This window comes from Rhinopithecus bieti, unplaced genomic scaffold (assembly GCF_001698545.2).
Source record: "Rhinopithecus bieti isolate Rb0 unplaced genomic scaffold, ASM169854v2 scaffold_5273, whole genome shotgun sequence".
Lineage (NCBI taxonomy): Eukaryota > Metazoa > Chordata > Mammalia > Primates > Cercopithecidae > Rhinopithecus > Rhinopithecus bieti.
The window spans coordinates 444179-461043 of NW_016805057.1; the positions used below are offsets into that span (position 1 = coordinate 444179).

At 44.6% G+C, this 16865-nt stretch overlaps 1 protein-coding gene across 2 annotated transcripts in view; it reads left to right on the top strand.

Annotated features, from left to right (window-relative positions):
• Positions 1–9571: 9571 nt before the first annotated feature.
• SIAH3 (siah E3 ubiquitin protein ligase family member 3) overlaps positions 9572–16865 on the top strand; it is a 127243-nt gene continuing 119949 nt past the window's right edge. Inside the window, exons 1-3 of one of the 2 annotated variants that reach the window (XR_001885348.1) lie at positions 9572–9772; positions 15800–15902; positions 16509–16811. Coding sequence is in view for 1 of the 2 variants with exons in the window: in XM_017870971.1 (XP_017726460.1) it covers positions 15855–15902 (48 nt within the window). In the remaining variant the exon portion in view is untranslated. Of the gene's footprint in view, positions 9773–15799; positions 15903–16508; positions 16812–16865 lie in introns of those variants that run through there. The other variant, XM_017870971.1, reaches the window with a different exon arrangement.

Consider the following 16865-nt stretch of genomic DNA (forward strand, 5'->3'; position numbering starts at 1 on the left):
GTGATGTGCACAGCTTATTCCATTCAAGGAAATGATGAGGGGAAGGAACCAACATTTGTCTTCTGTCTACTCAGGCATTATACAAAGTGTAGTATCCTAAGTGCTTTGAATATGCTATTGCAATAAGTCTCAGATAACACAGGGAGGCGAAGGTTATTATTACTCTTTTGCAGATGAGGAAACAGGCTTAGAGAGGGAAATAGTTCCCTGGAATGTACCCAATTTGCACATAGTTAGCACCCATAGCTAACTCCAAAGCCCCCACAGGGGCAGACTGTATCATCCCTCTATCTCCTTCTCCAAGAAACTTCCTGGTGATTGATTGCCACGCCTAGGGAACTAGAAAGTTACCCCTTTGCATAAGTTCTAACAAATAGCTTTGTATCACGCACACATCTTTAAATAGCTATTTCTTTTCTTCACATCAGGCTGAGAAATCCTTGCAGGCAGGAACTGTCTTATTCGTCTTTCTACAACCCATGGTTCTTGGCAAGTTGTAAGTATTGTGTAAATATTTACTGACCTGATTATCAATCAAATTATTTGTGATTTATTAAGTGAAACTAGAATGTTGAGTTTTCTGGAGTCAGACGAGGAAGTATTTTTGAGCAGATAGCCTATTCCACCACTCATCAAATTATACTAGATGGGTCATTTTCTAAACACAGGGCCAGCCCTCAGGCTGTAGAGAGAACACATTTAAATTCATGATGAATTCATTTAAAATTCCAGGACAAGAAATCTTTTAGGAGCACTAATGACATCCCCATTTAAAACTAAATTAATTCTGTATGGTTTAAACGTTATTATAGTGAAGTGCAAACGAACATAATTGTGATGAGGTCTTGCTTCTGAAAAGGAATCCATTAACAGAGTCAATCATCGTAGTTTTGCTATTCATTACTACTACTTGACATTGATGCTACGTCACTCTTCTCAGTTCGTTTAGTCAATACGTATTTACCGAGCACCCGTTCCAACCACGCAGGGGACGGGGTGCTTAGAAAAACACAACAGAGATGGAAGGTGTGGTCCTGCCCTGTAGCTCCTCGTGGCCCCACGTGTGGTCTCACAGCCGGCCGCCTCAGCATCCCTTGGGAGCTTGTTAGAAATGCAGGCTCTCTGACCTACTAAATCAGAGTCTCCAGTTTAGCCACATCCCCAGAAGATTTGCATGGCCATTACAATTTGAGAAGCACCGTGGAAACCATGATCATCCTGTGGGCAATATAGGACCGTCAAATGAGCTAATTGCTGAATGATATAAAATCTCAAAAGGGCTTACCTACCCTGACTACTTGATTTGCTCCTGCAACCTGAATCTCCCCAGCTCACCACCCTTATAATCTCCTTTCTCTGCTCTATGTTTTTTTTATGATATTTATCACCTTCTCACATATTATATACTACATAGTTATTGTACATGTGGTTCACTCTGTCTCCCCCTGCTAGAATTTAGGCCCACAGGAAGAGGGGTCTCTGTCCATTTTGCTCACTGATACATCCCAAGAATTACAGATTGGAGCTCTTCAAGGGCCAGATACTTCTGATGTTTCTCCAGCCCCCAGCACAGTCAGAGGCTTTCTAAGTGAGGAAAAAAAATCTTTCTTAATAATCAGATGGAGCTGGGCGCGATGGCTCACACCTGTAATCCCAGCACTTTAGGAGACTGAGGCAGGCAGATCACTTGAGGTCAGGAGTTTGAGACCAGCCTGGCCAACATGGTGAAACCCCATCTCTACTAAAACTATGAAAATTAGCCGGGCATGGTGGCATGCACCTGTAATCCCAGCTACTCAGGAGGCTGAAGCAGGAGAATCTCTTGAATCCAGGAAGCGGAGGTTGCAGTGAGCCAAGATCGTGTCACTGCACTCCAGCCTGGGCAACAGAGTGAGTCTCCATCTAAAAAACAACAACAGCAACAACTCAGATGAAGATATGCCTGGCTGCTTCCAGAGCCCAAAGACCCTTCCTTCCCTGGGTTTTTGGCATGTCTCCTTGGTCTGAGTCTTGCAGGCCCCATGACTAGTGTGACTATATTATCTGGATTGGGACACACTTTGAGATTGCTGGGGTGGGTGGTGGTGAGGAATTATTAATAGTTCTACAACAGGTACAAATGGGGACCATTTCAAGCAACTATGCCGTTACTTACGGGACCCATTGAGTTCTGTTAGTCTACAGTCCAGTTCCTGGAGGATGGCTCTGAAAGTTGCTTCTGTGTTAGTTCTTCTGATACAAACTCAGATTTAAAAATGTGTGTAGCAAAATAGTGCAAGTTTTCCCCTGACATACCTTTATGACATAAAGTGAGATCATCTAGGTTGTACATTTGTATTTTTGTTTTTATGGTGCACGGTATCGCTATTTTCATTGGAAAGAGGGAAATACAAACATACTTATTCTTCCAGAATTGGCTTGTATGCAGACAGTGTTGCCTATCCCAGTGCCAAGCAGAGGAAACAGCAAGTGCAAGAACTTGGGGGTTGGGGGTTGGGGTGGTGGGAAGCAGGACCCTGCAGAGTTTCAGAGTTTGGGTTTGGCTGGGTCTTCTCCCCTCTGCTTCTTGACCTAACAGGGCTTGGACCTCTTTCTCAAAACGAAAACCAAACCAAAACAACAAAACAAACGACTCCCTCCCCAAAATCTACTTTTCCTCCTTTCTGTCACACAACCCAAATATATATACATATTATTCTATTTATCTTTTTTTTTTTTGCAGGAGTGGGGAAATATTTGATATTTTTTTCATGAGTATTGAACCATATATCGAGGGAGAGACACCGTTATTATGCTACCTTCAGTAAAGCAAAGACTGACAACGAATTCTGTCACTGGGACGCACCAGCGTCATTACTGGAGGTGCTGTGTAAGGGTATGTGATGTTCACCTACGCTGTCCTATCTCTCCACTGAATTCTAAGCTTGTTGGGGAAGGGATTGTGGCATATCTTTTTTCTAAGTCTAGACTCATTTAGTTGCAAAAAACTAATTCAATTCAAATTAGGCCAATTTTTTTTTAATGTCTTATCGGAAGGTAATAGTAACATCTCATACCACCACAGAATGGAGAGCATGAGGAGTAGCCGACCTGCAGACAACAGGAACAGTGCCTGGAACAGAGCTGTCTCACCACCCTTCAGAGCCTTGAGGTCTCCCTCATCTTTGTTTCACTGTCTCTTTTCTCGGAGCCCACTTTCTCTCCAGGCCTGTGCTCCCCACAAAAAAACAAAAAACAAAAAAACAAAACAAAAAAAACCCCATCTTTCCTTGACTTTGTGTTTTTCCAATGGAAGTGCCATTGGTAGCTCTGGTGGGACAATTCTTTGTTGAGTTGATTGTCTGATGTGCTGGTGTATATTTTGCATCCCCCAATGAATGTCAGTGACATCTCCTCACTTGTTCATTGTAACAAAATGAACTACCTCAATGCCTTTCCAAATGACCCCAACTCTGTGATAAGATGGGTACAGCATCCACTTCCAACAGAGTTTCAGTGTCTTTGGTTCACATTTTCCAGAGAGAAACTGACTGATGATCCTGCAACCACTAAATTGGACCCTGGTCCACTGAGCCATGACTGGAAGGCTGCCAATTCCTGCCCCTTCCACAGGACCTCAGAGAGGGATTATTCCCAGAGAGGGGTCTGTGACCAGGCAGTTAATCCCAGGTAATTAACCAATTTTTTCCCTCCTTGCTCCTGGACATCTAGCTTTTGGTAAGTGTCTATAAATATGTATTAATTGTTGACTGACTGAAGGATGGGGCTAATGGAAGCTAAGGGATAATGAGACTGTCAAGTATAAAGGGGTTACTGGAGAACCTCCAGCCAGCCTGCACACTGGGAGGAGTGCTCACTGGCGCCTGTTGAAATTTACGAGGTTTGTAGAAGGGGGTTGGGGGAGGCTGGCCTCTCTTGTTTCAGTGCAGCACCTGGGATTCAATCTGTGAGGTGGGAAGCCAGCTAGCTAGCAGGACTTTTGCTTTGTTGAGAGTTCCTGTTTCCCTTTTGCCCTTTTGCCTAAAAAATCCCATTTTTCTCACCCTTCAAAGTGTCTGCAAGCATAATCTCTCATGGTTGTGTGACAAGGACCCCGTTTTTAGCTGAACTAAGGAGATGGCCCTACAACAATAATAGTCATGTTTGCTCAGGAGGCCCTGTTTCTGTGCTGTCTCTTGCCACACTTTTGGAACCAATAACTCCAAGTCATCTATTTTCCCTTCTCTTTCCCTTTGAATCTCAACCTTAACCCTATCTTTCATTTTCTCTATTTCCACTTTCCCTCATTTTGCATTTTTCTATGCCCCCATCAACTTTTATGTCCATAAACATGTGACCTTAGTGGTTCTCACTCCTCTTGCATACCAGATAACATAATACTAATTTACTAAAACTTGAACATACTACTTTATAATCACAAGAATATATGAAAATGCCCTAATTTACTCCCTGAATTAACATACTTTTTGCTTATGTGTTTGCTTTGCACAGCTGTTCACCATTTGAAGAGGTCATCACAATGCTGAAAAGATAATCAAAGAAGCTACTTAAGAATAACATGCCCTTTTTAAAAATAAAAAACAAACAATCCCCATGCTGAACTTGGAATGGTAATGAGCTCAGGCAGGAACCCAACTGTGACCTCCATGGCCAACCCACCCAGCTGGGATATTTGCATTTTATACAAACCATTTTATGATGCTATAAATTTCACATTTTTTACAGTTACAGGTCTTAATCATCATGAAAACCATTTCTGCACGTATCTTTGGTAAACGGAATTAAAATTTCTACATGATCTGAAAACGCTAAATTGTTAATAGCTTCTCTAGGGCTTTGCAGCTTGCTTTGACCTCTGATGATCTCGTCATTGTTTAGGCATATAAAAATCACAATTCAGGCTGATGAGTCTAATTTAAGTCTCCAGGCAATTTTCAATCCATTTTGCTGCTTTTCATGTTCTTCACCATAGAAAAAGCCATTTAATAAGCAACCTGGGTACAAAATAACAGACCCCAATTAACAAACCTGGCATATATTATCAACATCACTGTCTCTATTGCCATCTCTAAAGCATTCTTTTGTAACATTCAGTCACAACGTGTAATCCTTAGATTTTTAGTTGTTTTATTCAGTAGTTGGCCCATAAACAAATCTGCTCTTCCATTTAAAATTTTCTTCTTGGAGATGGTTTTAACCTCATTCATTTGAAGTTTTTAACTTGTTCTTTTATATTTGCTTTAATTTTAGGTCATAGAGCTTTTGAAGCACATTCAAGCAAACTTCTTGGATCTAGATAAGCATTTGATTTAAAAGTGATCTTTGAGCTGTTTAATAACTTCTTATGAATATTGTGTGCTCTATGGGAATTCCTCTGAGTTTTTCATTCACTGGCATTTTCTTTATCAATTCTGTACATTTTGGGTAAAAAAAAAAAAAAGAAAAAACATAAAATAGGGGATGTGTTCACAAGACAATAAATGTAACAAGCTGTTCTTGATTTAACCATGAAATGAAAGCTTGTACTTTCTTGAAAACATCTTTTGCACGAAACGAAGGCATTGATTATTTCTATGGCTATTACCTGCCACAGTTGATCGACAAACACTCGGTGAATATTGAGCAGGAAGTAGAGTGGCTGACTGGCTCAGGAACAGTGGCATCATCTTTGCTGCAATCTTGAGGACCTAGGACTGGAAGAGCAGTGAGTGTATTGGTTGAGGCTTGTAAACTCTTTTCTCTCACCAAGTGTGTGTAGTTGATGGAGTAATGGAGAGATACAAAATTGACTGTTAATTAAATTTTCATAAGAATAAGTGAAAACTGAAGAACCTGGACACATTTGTAAAGGTTCTGATGAATTCATCTTGTCCTTATGGGTTTGGGTCATATGAGATGCTGAATTTGTCTTTTGGATTCATGTTAAGAATTTCCAGGAGGCCGAGGCAGGCGGATCACAAGGTCAGGAGATCGAGACCATCCTGGCTAACATGGTGAAACTCCATCTCTACTAAAAATACAAAAAAATTTAGCCAGATGTGGTGGCGGGCGCCTGTAGTCCCAGCTACTCGCGAAGTTGAGGCAGGAGAATGGCGAGAGCCTGGGAGGCGGAGCTTGCAGTGAGCCGAGGTTGCGCCACTGCACTCCAGCCTGGGCAACAGAGAGAGACTCTGCCTCAAAAAAAAAAAAAAAAAAAAAGAATTTCCTAGTTGATCTTGCCTACTTCAGCCTCATCACACTGCCCCTAGTTTATCCTTTCCAAATGTAAATGTGATTCAATAATGCCCTCTGTAAAACTCTTCAAAGTTGTTCTATGGTTTATAAGGGGAAAATACACATGAGTTGGCAAGACCTCTAAAACTAGCATGAGTTGGCCCCAAGTCACCCATCTGGCTATGCCCCAAAGCCTTCCCCATTTGCTCATTCCACTGCAGCCACACAGCACTGCATGGAGCCCCTGCAATGAATCAGTTTTCCCTTCGTGTGTGCATCTAAAGAACTCTCCCTTCTCTGCCCCTATAACCCCTTAGCAAACTCCTATTCATCCTGCAAGACCCAGTTGTAGTATTACCTCTGAAGTTTTCCCTGACCACATTCCTCTCCTAACTGAATTAATAGTCCTCTCCTTGCTGACACATCTCTGTGTTCATACCTCTATTCCAGCACTTACCATATAATGTTGTAACTACTTTTCTATGACAGGCTAGTAGTTCTTTCCTTGGTTACATAACAAAGACACACAGGAAGACTTTTTCGAAATACCTGTTCTTAGGCGGCAATCTTAAAGATTCCAATGTAGTAGGACTGGGGTAGAGCTCAGGAATCTTTTCTTTTCTTTTTTTTTTTTCTTAAGTGTAGCAGGTGACTCTGACCAGGTGCACATCTGGTTGAGAATCATTACACAGAACTGGGAACTCTGTGCAGGCCAGGACTGGACCTTGCTCATTTTTGTTCCCCCTGCCCTTAAAAGAGTGGCACTTAGTAGACTCCCAGGTGATGTGGAAAGCAGAAAGAAAGAGAAAAAGAAAGGAAGGAAGGAAGGAAAGGGAAGGAGGGAGGGAGGGAAAGAGGAGGGAGGGAGAAAAAGAGAAAAAGGAAGGAGGAAGGAAGGAAAGAGGAAGGAAGCAAGAGAGAGTGAGAGCAAATGAGAAAGAGAGAGAGAAAGAGAAAGAGAGAGAAAGCAGAGGAGTTCTAGACTTATTGGAAGAATCTTACCCTTTGGGGGAAAAATACTGCAAATTAATACAGGGAGTTTTGTGAAAAGGTGTCCCCTGGTTTAGCTATAAGGACCAGATCTATCTCCCAAGAAGACAGAAACCAGAAGATAGATACACTTAGAAAAGTGTACTGGTATCTGCTGAATGTGTGGGCACAGTCCAGCCATGGGAGTTGTTCCTCTTCTTCTAGTTATTGTGTAAGCACCAATCTGAACCATCCATGGAAAACACCTCAATCGGCCTCTTCAGTTTGACCTGCAGTACATCACCTTCTCTGGTAGTCTGACACCCAGTTTCCGCTTCTGTAAGTAGAAGCCTCACCAAGTATCCCCACTCCCAGAGCAATCGTGTGGCCATCAGGTGGTCCTTATGTCACCGCAGAACACAGGGATCCTCCTCATGGCTCCATTTGTCAGTCCTGCCCCAAGCCCAGAGCCATGGCCAGGCTGATTTACTCTGATGTCAAGGGTCTGCTCAGGACTGGCATCTTGTAGAATAGGATCGGGCAGACAAGAGAAGATTCCAGAGTGGGGGTCTTTTCAATCTCTGGAGGAGCTTTCCAGTGGCAGGCATAGTGCCATCATTTTGCTCTGTACTGAATACCAGGCTTAAGGCTAAGCACCATGCAAAATCAGCCCCACCAGGGCTGCCAGACTGGTGCAAAAACAGATCTTTCCCAACTAGTGGGATAATGCTTTTACACTCCTGGTTTTCCCAATCATTGGAAAACAGACCTCAAGATTTCAGCAGCCTAGATGCCCGATATGTGCCTGGTCAGAGCTGTCTGGAATCGCTAACCACTGTGGGATTTTGTTTTTAAATATATGCCCTGGTTATGGAAGGAAAACTCATTGTGCAGAGCCCTGCATTTCAAGCACAAAACCTGATATGAGGAAGAATTATGATTGCAGCAACCACAGCGCAGCTCCACTTTGGGGCTCTGCCAGAGTTCCCATAAAACCCTCCTTTTTCTGTAGTCTACACCATGCTCTCTTTGTAATCAATTTAAGAGGCTTTTATGAGATGCCAGAGCATGTTACTTAAAACATTCCCATTTATTTTGCCTTACTTTAAGTTTTTATTACACAGAATTGGAATTAAATCCATTTGGCAATGTTTTACAGTGGAGGGAGGCCAGGCAGGGGTCCATCAGGAAGAAAAAAGGCATTTGTCATGGAGGAAAAGCACACGTGGTCAGGTGACTTAGACCCCAGCATGGGGAAGAGAAATGGAGGCACCTGAGGGTGGGGAAGTGCGCCAACCCTCCCCTCAACTAAGTGAGACGTGGAAAATTCCTCATGCTCAGCTGGAGCCTCTCTCCTTCCTACAACTTTTGGTATTTTTCTAAGGGCTGGCTCTGCCCTCCATTGTTCTGTTCAAAAACCTTCCATGACAAAATTTATCTTCAGAATAAAGCCCAAATTCCACACTGCAGTATTTTTCATCACCTAGGATTTTCCCTCAATCTGCCCCTACCACTTGATGAAGTTCTTTCCTTCTCTTGCTTTTTACTCTCCAGCTAAACATGAAGTGCTTCCTGTTTATGTCTCCTGCAGCAGCCTTCAAATCCTACTCCATGGTCGAAGCCAGCCGAAGTGTCAGCTCAGCCCCCATATTTCCCTTAATCCTTTCAGAAGGAAGTAGTTGGGCCCCACTGTGAATGCCTATTGCGTTTTATTTGTTCTTCTTATGACAATTAACACGTTCTGTCTTGATGTCTGCAATACACGCCCTTTGTTTTCCAAATTATAAGTCTAGAGCAGTAGTTGCCTGAATATTTTATCTTTGAATCCCACTTACCACCTAGCCCAGTGACTCGAACATCAAAGGACTCAGAAAGTACCTGTTGGCTATGTGTATGCTGGCACCAATAAGAAAGTTCAGAAATAAGAAACATTTGCCATTTATCTGTAAGTGGGGCTAAAGTGATTGTTTTAGAGGCTGTTTCCACTGTTGCAGCTACTCGCACACCCCACCCCACAGTAGACGGGTGATCACATGAGTCTGCCCCATGGCCTCATGCTCCCACTGATCAGCCTGCTCCACACCCAGGGCCACGCCAGGCTGATTTCCTCCGAGGCCAGGGATCTGCATTCCATGACGTCTTGTAGAAGTGATTCGGCCAGACAAGAGAAGAGTGGCATCAGAACGAAATCCTCCCCATCTCCGGAGGAGTATCCTAGCCACAGGAGTAGTGCCATCCAATCAGGCCAAGCCACTGGAGGACTCACCCGGATCTGGGGACTGACAGAGGAAGAGAGGGCGGAAGAGGGCGCGGAAGAGGGCGCGGAAGAGGGCGGAAGAGGGCGGAAGAGGGCGGAAGAGGGCGGAAGAGGGCGGAAGAGGGCGGAAGAGGGCGGAAGAGGGCGGAAGAGGGCAAAAGTTTAGTCAAGGACCTAAAATGAAGCCAGGAGGCAATTTTAGCTTGCGCCTCAGGCACATCTTAAGTAGAGAACACTAGACCCTGGAGATCACAGCCCCTGGTTGAGCAACTGCCGAAACACCTGCTGTTACCTTCATTATTTCCTGCTGAGCTGGGCGGTTCCTGACCACAGGTGGGTGCCCTTTTAGACTGTTACAACCAACCCCTTGACTCCAAGCCTGCTTTAGATACAAGCACACCAATTGTAATATTTGAAAAACAACTCTTGTAATTGCCCTGTCTTCTTGTTTGACTTTTCTTCTGTAAAAGTTTGAACTTCGTTTTTGTTCTCAGGAGCACTTCCCAAAGTAACTTGGAAATGTTTCCCGGGCTGTGGTCACTCAAATTTGGCTCACATAAATTCACTGTTGCCCAAGCCATGCCTTAGTATCTTTCTAGGTCCACAGGACTCTGCCACAGGGCTGAAATTTTATTCTGGTGTTCCATCTTGACGGGACGCAGCCACACACTTCACATCTGTTTTTCCTCTGTGGAGCCACCAGCAGGGCTCTTCACCTAAATAAGGTCTGACTCTGCTGCATGACCTTTGGGCTGTAATTCCTGCAACCAGTGGGCAAATGCACTGTATCTTTCTTGGTTTGAATTTTTGAGCAAAAAAAAAAAAAAAAAAAAAATTGGGATGGGTCCTGCCCATCTCTGTAAGCCGGATGATCTCAGCCCCTGGGACAGGTGCCTTCCTTTGAATCAGTTAGCAGAGACCAGGAAGCAGGGGCAGGTGTGCACCATGGGTGTGAGCAGTGGGAGCTTGGTCAGGCAGGCACCACAGCAGACATGTCCAATAGTATCAATGCCTCCCTCCGCCATGACCTTGCAACTAGGGAAGGATGAGGAAGAAAGTCACTCTGCTCCCTAGTCGGAGCAGCAAGAGAAACCTGGTGATCAGAAGATATGGCAGCTCATTTCCTCAGATGTCAAAGCTCTGACACACTGCAGATGAGACCTGGGGAGAAATGAAATTACTACAGGTGAGCTCAGAGTTACTGGTGCTATAATCTGCTGTTGGTGTGGTCCCCAAATTCATATGCTGAAATCTAATCCCCAGTGAGTTCGTAGTAAGAGATGAGGCCTTTGGGAGGTGGACTAGGTCATGAGAGTGCAGCCCTTGTGGATGGGATTAGTGACCTTATAAAAGAGGCTTGAGGAAGTCTTTTTGACCCTTCCACCATGTGAGGACACATCGAAGGTGCCATCTACGAGGAGTAGGCCCTCACTAGACATTGAATCCACTGGTACCTTGATCTTGAACTTCCCAGCCTTTGGAACTATGAGAAGTAAATTTCATTGTTTATAAATTACCCAGTCTAAGGTATTTTATTATAGCTGCCTGAACTAAGACAATTGTGAAATAAAAACTAAAAACATACACAAGGGAGAGAAAGAGAGAGGAAAAAAGTATTTTAAACTAATTAGTAGCTGAAGCCAGAGGCTAGTCTTTTGAACTGAATAATAACCAGCTATATTTTAGATTCATTTTCTATCCTGGGTCCTCATTTTTAAGACATTTGAGGTTTGGCCTTGGATACTCAAAAAGAATAAAACCTCGTAAGACATTGCTTGATTCATGCCTAAGACACAACAGCTTCTGATGTTCATTGCAAGTTTTGCCTCTAGAAGTGACTAATTCTCATTCAATTCTTACTTAACAAGCCTTCCATTCTGAGCAGCTCTCGCTCCTTTATAATCACAGATGGAGAGCCATGATTAGCTGTTTAATCTGGTGACCGCAAGCACTAGTTATTTCTTTTAGCAGTTTCAAGCAATCACCCTCATGTATCTCTGAGAGAAGAGTCTGCTAAGATCTGATTACAGGGTGCTAACGATCAAGGGTAGCCTAGTGCCCTCCTGTGCCTCCTCCCTCCTCCCTCCCCTACTCCCTTTTCCTCCTATTCCCCTCCTCCTTCCTCCTGTTGCTTCTTTCTCTCTTTCTCCCTTTAGGCCTGCTCTGGTTGAGAGGACAAAGGCAATAATGATCATAAGAGCCAACATCTATTGAATGCTGAATACATGCCACGCACCCTGGCAAGCACATTCTGTAATTACCTCATTTAATTCTCATGACAGTCCTAGGAGGCCCATATCTCTGTTTTGCAGAGGGGACCACGAAGCAGAGAGTAGTTAGGTAATGTGCCAAAGATCACATTTGTGGTGGGAGGATGAGACCCAGGGAGGCCACCCCAGAGTTCCTGGGTCTTTCCACTGGCTTCTCTTTGTATCTTTTATACTCTCCTCCCAGTCCCAGCTAGGAATGCAGTTGAGGGAGAGGGGGAGGAGGGCACAGGGAGATGAAGGCAAGGCATACGCCCAGCAGGGCTGGACTTGACAGAACCTGCTAGCTGTGGGACCTGAAGCAAGCTACAAAACCTCTCTGGACCTCAGTTTCCTCATGTGCAAAAGGAGAATAATAACAGTGTCTCTCTCATTGTTGAGAGGGTTAACTCCTGCCTGAAACAGATGAACAGCTCAATTAATGAAAGCATTACTATCACGTTATCGTACTTCACTTTAGGGCTATGCTGTGGCCCATCCCTGAAAGGTCTTGCTTCCTGAATGGACTAAGATAGCCGGGAAATAAAAACTGAAAATATCCACAAGGAAGACAGAGCGACAGAGAGGAAGCAATCTGAACTGTTGATGATTAGGACTTCCTGAATTGACCCTTCCTAAGAGACCTACAAGTCTTTGACAAGAGGGAATCTTTTTGTGACAAGATGGAACTTCTGGATCCACAAGGTGACAAAATGTTCTTAGGTTGTGGCACGTAGTATTAGTTTAGGTTACATAATTTGCATGACAATTTCTGAGATAATAGATGCAATTATCCTCATTTTACAAGTGGGGAAACTGAGGGACTTGCCTAACATCACAACTGGGTGAGTGGCAAAGCCAACATTTAGAACTGGGCATGAATCAGCAGCAACCCCACCTCTTACCACACAAAGTTGCCACAACCAAAAGAGCAGAAAGCCATAGGAACGTATCTGGAAGAGACCTGAGTTTCATCAGTGGGTCCCTGTCTGCGTGGCCTTTTTTCCATCCAGCAGCCCTGCCACCTCCCGCTCCCTAACCTTGGCAGCCCCTGCCCCACAGAAGATTTAGATCTAGGAGTCAATGCCGCTCTAACACCAAGACAACAGAAATATATGATGATTATGGGCTACTTATTTTGTCAATTCATTTTTAATTTCACATTATTTTCTGTTTACTTTCTTGGCGAAAATTCCACATTCTGCCCCTCTGTGCTGTGGGTGGAGGTCTTCAGATCTCTATTATGTTCCCTTGTTATTTTCATGGTTTAAACAAACAAACAAGCAAACATTTTTTTACTTTTGTCATTCCCTGGGGGTTATGTAAACTCTCCTACTTTCAGTGATCTCCTCTCCCGGGGCCACATTGAAATTCACACCTGACTTCTGGCCACTGGCATCTCACATGAAGTTTCTCATCTCCTTACAGCCAGGGCTTCTCTTGTTCTGACTCTGTTGATGGAGGAAGACAAAGGTGAGGAGAGTTATCTTTTGAAGTCTGGCCGCATCCTGTGTTCAACATTTGCTGCTTTTGAGTTAGACAGATGAGCGTTTTTTAAAGAAAAACTTGAACTTTTATTTCCATTTCCCTCAAAAGAATTAAACTTCGGCAGGGCGCGGTGGCTCAGGCCTGTAATCCCCCAGCACTTTGAGAGGCCGAGGCGGGCGGATCTCAAGGTCAGGAGATCGAGACCATCTTGGCTAACACGGTGAAACCCTGTCTCTACTAAAAATACAAAAAATTAGCCGGGCATGGTAGCGGGCGCCTGTAGTCCCAGCTACTCGGGGGGGAGGCTGAGGCTGGAGAATGGCATGAACCCAGGACAGGGAGCTTGCAGTGAGCCGAGATCGCACCACTGCACCCCAGCCTGGGCAACAGAGCGAGACCCTGTCTCAAAAAAAATAAAAAAATAAAAAAAGAATTAAACGTAATCAAATTCACGTAAATTTTATTGTTCCAACAGAAAGTTCCTTACTGGTCTTTGCCCTGGGCTGGAACAATTCCATTTCATAGATAATCTTAACAAAGCTAGAAGACCCTCATACTTCAGCCTCAGCCAATCAAACTTGGAGGTGTCTCCTCCCCCACCCTTGCCCTACCCCTGCCTGGAAATCCCACGTACCCAGTGTTGCATGACAGTGGGTGTGCTTTGCACTTGTCCTACAGTGGGGAAGGAAAGTAGGGGCCTCCCATCCCAGAATCTTTGAGTAAGTTATTATGCAACAGATTGCGAGCACATATATTATGTACCAGGCCATGCGCTGGTCATGAGGACAGAAGTGATAAGGAGAACCTAGTAGGGTTCTAAGGGAGAAAGAAATCACATTCCTGTCTTCGTCCTCTGAGTTTGAAACCAATGGAGAGATATTCAGGAGTCTGAAGGAGGGAGATTGAAATACCAGCTTTATTACTGGTAAAAAATGGATTGAAGGATGCGGCTTAGATGTTCCACCTCCTATTACTTCACAAGCTTGTCCAATCCGTTACTGCAGAGCCAGGCCACTTGAGTGTCCTCCCCAGAAGGGCTGAGTGCGTCCAGGGAGCTTGCTGTGAGGCTGAGGGCTAATGGGCATGTGCTGGCTCCTCCACGGGCAGCCAGATTAGAGACAGAGAGAAGAGGCAGAGCCCAGTGTACCAGGCATTTCAGCTCATCAGCTAGATATGCCAGTTACTCTTCTGCAAAGAAGGAATTAATATTGAGCGGGGGGAGGCAGGAATGTTCTGGTGGAAGCCCTTCCACCTGGAAACATGGCCAGGAAAATAGAGATGCCTCCCTATCAAATATGCTCCCTTCTCCCATGGAGGGAACAGCCCAGTGGGAAGAGAGAGAAATACTTATATAAAACAATACAGTCATTGCTTTACAGAGCAGGTAGTCTCTGGACTAAGGCCAGGGGATGAGCAGGGCCCCAGTTGCTGGACAAGTTGCAGGAGGACTAGGGTGCACCAAGGATCACAGATGCAAGAGCCTGAGACCAAGAGGGTGAACATGAGAGGAGTGTGGACCTGTGGGAAGGGACAGAGACGGCCTTCCTCCCCCATCTCTTCTGTGGTCAAGGAATACAGAACTGAGCGCAAAACCTGGGAGACAGAGGCACAGCAGGGCAGAGACTGTCTTGTTTGTTGCCTGCTGCAGTTCCTGTTACTTGTCTGTGCTCAGCAAAGATTTGTTCTTTGAATTCATGTCATGATGCTTTGGCCTCTCTATATCCTGCCTGGAGCAGGCCACTTTTCCTTTATGCCTGTTTCTTTTAACTATGGAGGTCCTAGTCCAAGTCACCTTCTCACTTCCCTGAGCCTCTGTTGTCATTCCAGAGTGATGTTTGTACAAAGCCTGGTGCTCTCACAAGCACAGCTCTCAGTAAATACAGAGTTTTATTATTAGACGATACTGAATTTTAAAAATGTCAATTCTGGCCTTTACAGAAGAGTGAACTCAGGTCTGCATACAATTTGCTGCTTCTTCATCACACTCCTCCCCTGAGGCCTCAGCTCTGGGCTGAGGGCATGAGTTCAGGTGGCAACCAAGGTCACAGATGCACAGGGAGCTCGGCAGGTTCCGCGGGGAAGGGAGCACACCCACCTGGAGCACTGCTGCCCAACTCCTGGGGAATGCTTAGGAGCATAGGTCCAGTGTGGCTTGTCAAAAGGAGGTAGAAATCGGCATTTTATGTAAAATCTCCTGAATTGTAAACACTGAGTTCAAGTTCAACAATGCTAAAAAAAATTTCTGAAGAAAAAAATAAGGCTAGATGCAATGACTCATACCTGTAATCCCAGCACGGAGGCCAAGGCAGGCTAATTCCTTGAGCCCAGGAGTTCGAGACCGACCTGAGCAACATGGCGAAACCCCGTCTCTACTAAAAATACAAAAAGTTAGCCAGGTGTGGTGGCATGCTCCCGTAGTCCCAGCTACTCAGGAGGCTGAGGTGGAAGAATCATCTGAGCCCAGGAAGTCTAGGCTGCAGTGAGCCATGATCTGGGCCGCTGCACTCCAGCCTGGGCAATGGGCGTGAAACATTGTCTCAAAAAAACCGAAACAAAACAGAACAAAAAAACAAAATAAAAACACTAAGAGGTCAGACATGATCTAGCTCTCCCTCCCCTCCCCCAGGCTCCTGGCTTCTGATCGACTGCAACCTGACCCTAATGTCAAGTTGGACCCTATCATGGGAAGGAGAGCCAAGGTCTCAAGGGAGTCAGCCTCAGTCAACCAGGTGGGGACGGTGTCTGTGCTGTGCATGATGTTTTAAACTACTGGTCTTTAACATTTCCAGCTTCACACTAATTTTTCCTTTCATGTTTTCAACTGGAAAGCTTGTCCTAATTAAGATGTATGCCCAATAGTGTTGATTCTTAGCCAAACTGGGAGGCTGTAGGGTGAGGTACACAGAGCAGAGCTTGGACCATCAGACAGGCCTTCATTCCAACCCTGATTTCATTACTTTTTGACTGTGGAATCTGAGCAAATCACTGAACTTTTCTGGGCCTCATCTGCAAAACAGGGATGGTCATAATCCCTATTTCAAAGGATGACTGTGAGAGATACTGTAAGTGAAGCACTGAGCACCTGTCCTGGCAGAGAGCAAAACCCAGAAATAGGGTTTCCTTGTCCTTGATGCTTCCCACCTTCAACATACAACCCCAAAGAATATGGGAAGCCAGATGGGCAACTCTTGGGGAGAGAAAACTAAGAAGGAGACCAGAATAAGCCGGCACTTTGAGCTTGTCCTAAATTCTCAGCAGGCTGCTGATCTAACTAGAAAATCATTTGCCACACGTGTAACTGGCCTCCTTTACTGATGGGATGAATTTCTTTTCAGAACAGATTGGGGGCACGGAGCCCTGGCATGTACCATCAGCCCTGCATGAGTAGACAGTGATTCCTTCTTTTGGATGGAGATGACTTCCCTTCCTCCTCCTGGGCTTGCACCGAGCTTGATATCTCCTTCCTCCCAGAGCATTGACTATTCTACCTGATTTTCCAGTTGCCTGTGGGCAGGTCTCTTTCCCTTATTAGAATGTCAGTGGACAGCAGGTGGGATTGAGGGCAGGCAGAATCTGTGCCTCAATCATCATTTTATTTCTCTCTTCCTCCATCAACTTGGTTGGTGGATGCCAAAAAACCCAAAGTGCCAAAAAAAAAAAAAAAAAAAAAAAAAAAAAAAAAAAAAAAAAAA